Raw genomic sequence first — 5134 nt, forward strand, 5'->3', positions numbered from 1 at the left:
CCTTCCGTCGTACAACGTCGCGTGATTATCCCATGTCTATCGAATCCTGTCAACTGCAAGCCACAGGTGTACAGAGCTTTGAGCTTTGCAATCAGGTCTCGGGCGTCGCGCTTGGCAGCTCAAGGACATGGCGCACACGCACAAGGCGACTCAAGGTCGACCATGTCTATGCTCAGTCAGGTTGCACGAACGTCGCGCATCGCCGTGCAACTTCTGTCGTGCTGGTTTCATCAAGCCCGGCTTCCAGAATCCCAGGTAGGCAAAGCTTAACGAGGGACCGCATCGTGAATTGGTATGACTTGGGCCCCGGTTCATCGTGAACTGTCCACTGACCAACTTAGCAGTCGCAGCGGCCAAACCAGCGTGGAAAGGCCACAACGTCCCTCACATTAGGAACTCCCACAAGATAACTCAGCAATCTATCGAAGCCCAGGCCAAACCCGCCGTGTGGATTGGATCCCCAACGACGGAGGTCAACATACCACTCAAGATCGCTATCGCGTCCGCCATCAGCGGGAGAGCCCATGCCGCGAGCCTTCATGATCTCCAACAAGTCCATCAAGCGATGCTCACGCATCGAGCCGCCAGCAATCTCGCACAAATCGGGGACCAGAAGATCAAAGCAGTCGACTGTGTCACCCGGTAGATCATGGCCGGAAGTTGCGGTATCTGATTTCCTCATGTAGAATGCTTTGATCGCCTGAGGGTAGTGGGTAACGAAGACGGGAGAATAGGCAGAGGAGTCGCTGGTTGCACCAAGAGTCTTGGCGAGGAACTTTTCATGCTCAGAATGCAGGCCGCCTTCCCATGTAGGCTTGATCTCGAACTGATGCTCTTCTGTCTGGAGCAATTTGATTGCGTCGGCGTACGTGATGCGTGGCCATCTGGAAGCTGGGTTCTGCATCATGCCCTTCCAACGACGCTCCACTTCGTCAATTGGGACAAGGTCATCTTCTGCTGTTCGTTTCTCCCCAGGTGCTCGTCGTTGGCGCAGTTCTTGCGCAGCTCGAGTCTGATATAAGCCAGTGGCCAAACTGCGGAGCATGTCTTCTACGAGGTTAGTGACTTCGTCCAGCTCATCGACGAAGCTCATCTCCGCCTCCAGCATGTAGAACTCGCTCATGTGTCTCGAGGTGTCGCTCCGCTCAGCTCGAAAGGTTGGCGATAATGTCCATACGTGCCCCAGGGACTGGGCTAACGCCTCAAGATGAAGCTGAGTAGACACCGTCAGGTACTTGGGTGAGCGAAAGAACATGTTTGCTGGCTTGTCCTTTCCGGTATTTGAGATTGCGGGTGTCTCGGCCGAGCCCGTAGCAACGTTGAAGACCTCGCCTGCCCCTTCGCAATCTGAAGATGTAATGATGGGCGGATGAGTTTGGGTGAAGTCTCGAGAGGCGAAGAACCGAGTCAACAAAGCGACGGCTTCTGATCTCAATCGTAAGATTGCGGCATTCAGTGGTATCCTGGTTCGGAGATGGGGCATGGTGCGAAGGTACTCAGGCGTTTGGTACTTCTTCTGGATCGGGAACGTCTGTTTTCAACGACGGCATTAGCGATAGTGTAGAGAAAAGAAGAGGGACAGTGGGCCTACCTTTGCGTCAGAGGGGCCTAGGATCTCGACATGATCGACCCTCAACTCGTGACTTTGACCGTCTGTTTTGGAGGGAGTCCAGACACCTCGTAGACGGACTGCAGCACCAACTCGCAGGTTTGCGCTGGGAAATTGTCAGCAATCAGAGCTTCCGAGACAGTGGCCGAGCTTGGAGATCTAAGAGGAACCTACCTTTCGTCGTCGCTCCTCGACACCAATGCCTGGATGGGTGACCGCGAAGAACCATCGCCAATATTGACGAATCGATCCGTCTTCATGTTGCGAACAGATCGAACATATCCACTGACGACAACATCCTTGACTTCGGTTTCGGGCTTCCACTCTAGGAATTGGGCTACTGTCTTCCGCGGTGCTGTAGAGAGGTTTCGTCTGTGGATGGGTTGGACAAGGAGCATCGATGGGCGCGCGAGCTTGCGCAAAGGGAATGTTGCCGCGATTCGCATGATGGAGACAACTTGGGACCAGTCTGACTACCGCGTCATGTTGTGGAAATCGAAAAATCTGTCCTTCGTGATCTGCTAAGCAGAGGTAAATGGTATAGTTAGACGGCGGAGGGGGTTGCGACTACAAGGAAAGGAACGATGTCTTTTGCGACGACATGCGACCGATGACTGAGGTCGGAGCTTGAGAAAAAGTCTACGAATGGGAAGCTTCAATTCGTAGAAGTGGGGCTCTGTGATGCGCGTAAGTAGATATACATGACATCGAGGCCAAAGTAGGTGGGCAGAAGAGTAGCTGGACTTCACATAGCTCTCGGGGCTGGCTGGTCCTCCCAGATAAGATAAGATAAAGTAGCCTCATCGCTATCGCTGGAAATTCCCCGACACGGTACGTACCGCCGAGTTGTCTCCTCGACGGCCAAGACAGCCACACAGCTCCTCCCGTCTGCATCCCTCCACACCACAAACATCTCCTCTCGAATCGGATGACATCCCCAGCACTCGTCGCCTCCCCTATACTCTAGACTTTCTCTCTACGCTTTGAAGAAGACTTATAATTGCCAAATCGTCCACCTTGCACCATGACTGATTCATGTCCCGGTCCGGCTTGTGGTCGCAGGAACCCGGGCCTCGAGTCCTTGTCTGGCTGATCGAGTCCAATTATTGACAAAATCCAACATCATCAGCTCCGCCCTCGACTCCCGAGACACCAAACACCGGACACGGGTGACGACTTCGGAACAATGCAGTCGTTGGCTAGCAACCCCATGACATGGATCTGGAATTCGATCGAGTACAGTCCTTTCTTCTTGGTCCCAAACTTCGCCTCCCTTCAGATCGAGGCCGCAAACCCGAGTGGGAACTTATCTGCAAGTCATAGAAAGCATGGATCTGCATCCTCAGCGGGCAAACAGACACCCAACGTAGCTTCGTCACATCCCATCGATATTTTGCCTCACTTACAAGATGAGCTCACCTCTCTTCATTGCACCCAACCCTTGGACAGGCAGCCCTGCCTAGTGGGGGTCCAAGAACCATGAAGCTGGGTTTTTTGCTTCTTCCATGCCAGCTTATTGCTTATTAGCCCGCGGTCTAAGCAAGGCACGGCACGAGCAGCTGGGACTCGCAACTATTCTCCCTCGCCATCTTTCCCTACTTTAGCTCCCGCCCCGCCCAAACTGTCTTCAGACCCTAGGCACGGATACCTCTCCTTAGCTAACAAGATATGTACGGACCCTGACTTCTACCCCCGGTTGCACTGCTTGTCCTCATCGCCCTGTCCCGGCTTGCAAGAACGTCTCAAGTGAGATCTTGGGAAACAGGAAGATCTCGTATAACTGCGGCAGATTGCAGTAGTATCTCGATCGGATCCCACCTACCAAGACCACGGGAAGACTGACGTGACACGACCCGGGTTTCTGTATAAGCAAGACATATCTCATCACAACCACGGCAAGCCCACCCACCCTTTACGCGCCCTTCCTATACACTACCCTGGAATGTCGCAGACTTGACTGAGATCCGGCAAGTATTGGTTACACTCTCCTCATACACCCTTCACCGCTCTCGCTTCCTGGCGAGGCGAAGCAATTCATTCCTCTGCAAAGGGGCCCAAGATACCTCACCATGCTATTGTTTCTTTTCTTCCTTTCCGCGCTGCTGGTCTACAAGCCGCAGCTAGAGTTGCCTCCCGAGCGGCTCTTCATTGAGAGGGACGTATTTAAAGCCACGAGGGTACCCCATGGTTGATGCTCCCCTGATCTCCCATTCCCAAGTCATACCCATCGCATTACGTCTCATCAAGGATCAATTCTACACAGCAACTTGACTTGCCTCACCCGCCCCAAGCGTTTCCTTGGCCTGCCCTCGCGAGCTCACAATGCCTTCCTCGAAGCCTTTGAAGATCAAGCCCTCCGAGGTTGCGGCGGACACCAAAAAGAAACTGATCCCAGAAGTCAACAGGTACTTCCGCGAGGAGTGGCCGCCCTACTCGGTTCTCTACTCTCAACCGCTGCTCCAGCTTCCACTCAGCCGCCCGGCCTTCATGAGCTCAGACTTACCCAATTTCTGTAAGAGTCACCCATAGCCGTCATCAACTATGCTTCAGAGCCACAGCTAACCACAGCAGATGTTGTGCATAGCGATCCCGTAGACTGCGCACTGGGCTGGGCTCAAAGTGAAGGAGTCCGGATCCCATTCATCTGCGCCGCGAACGAGAAGCGACCCGGAGGTGATTGGGAGACAGGTGTTGTCGGTTACGAGGTATGTCGTCGATGGTGCGCTCTGTATGACACGACTCTGACTCGACGCGTTGTGTAGGAGAGATTATGCCGTCGCAGCAATCTGTCAGCAACATTGGGCTCTCCCCATCCGGATACATGCATGCCAACCAACTACCCGATTCCGATCGAAGGAGCCATCTATTCTCCCGATGTTGGTAGGCACATGCACATGAACTAGCATCTTGATTATTTTTTGACTAATGAGGTGCGCAGTTCGTTTCCGCCAATTCCAAGACAGGATCGAGTCATTGGACATGAAGGATTGGAGGTCGCTGCCGGTCATTTCCATGCCGCCGGCGCGCTGGCCGAAGCTCACAGACATGGGACGAAAGTACTCCTTTTCGGAAGAGCGAGAACTGGTACGAAACAAGATGCGCGCCGCCTTGAGAATCTGCGTGTTTAACGGCTACAACCACGTTGTGATCGGCGACTTTGGCCTCGGTAATGGCTACCGCAACCCGCCCAAAGAGCTTGCGGAGCTGTGGCGCGAAGTCTTTCTCTACGACCCAGAATTGAGGGGGCAGTTTCTTGCCGTCATGTTCGCTTTCGAAGACGACAGGCAGTGCACAGCTAAGTTTATTCTCGACGACATTGCCAAGAAGACGAAAGGGAGCAGCAGCAGCAGCTCTTCGAAAAGCAAGTCCAAGAGCTCGTCATCATCAAGTTCTAGCGGCAGTTCATCTAGTCACAAGAGCGACTTCAAAATCTTCAGCGAAATCTTCGCAACGAGCGAGATAGCCAGAGTCCGGAGTCAACCTGACCCACGCTACGCCTTCTCTGCAATTATGGATGGCTCTTGA

At 53.6% G+C, this 5134-nt stretch overlaps 2 protein-coding genes across 2 annotated transcripts; one reads left to right on the forward strand and one right to left on the reverse strand.

Moving 5' to 3' along the window:
• Positions 1-337: 337 nt before the first annotated feature.
• Positions 338-2007, reverse strand: SLM5 (asparaginyl-tRNA synthetase; the record flags this gene model as incomplete). Its single annotated transcript, XM_053195750.2, has 3 exons — positions 338-1531; positions 1592-1715; positions 1784-2007. The coding sequence occupies 3 exons, from the start codon at positions 2005-2007 to the stop codon at positions 338-340; spliced, it is 1542 nt and encodes a 513-aa protein (XP_053046785.2).
• A 1924-nt stretch (positions 2008-3931) lies between these two features.
• N0V96_010955 (uncharacterized protein) lies at positions 3932-5134 on the forward strand (the record flags this gene model as incomplete). Its single annotated transcript, XM_065759109.1, has 4 exons — positions 3932-4121; positions 4181-4314; positions 4372-4489; positions 4548-5134. 4 exons carry the CDS (start codon positions 3932-3934, stop codon positions 5132-5134), a joined length of 1029 nt encoding a protein of 342 aa, XP_065612207.1.

The sequence above is a fragment of the Colletotrichum fioriniae genome, assembly GCF_027942845.1.
Source record: "Colletotrichum fioriniae strain IMI 355084 chromosome Unknown scaffold_16, whole genome shotgun sequence".
Lineage (NCBI taxonomy): Eukaryota > Fungi > Ascomycota > Sordariomycetes > Glomerellales > Glomerellaceae > Colletotrichum > Colletotrichum fioriniae.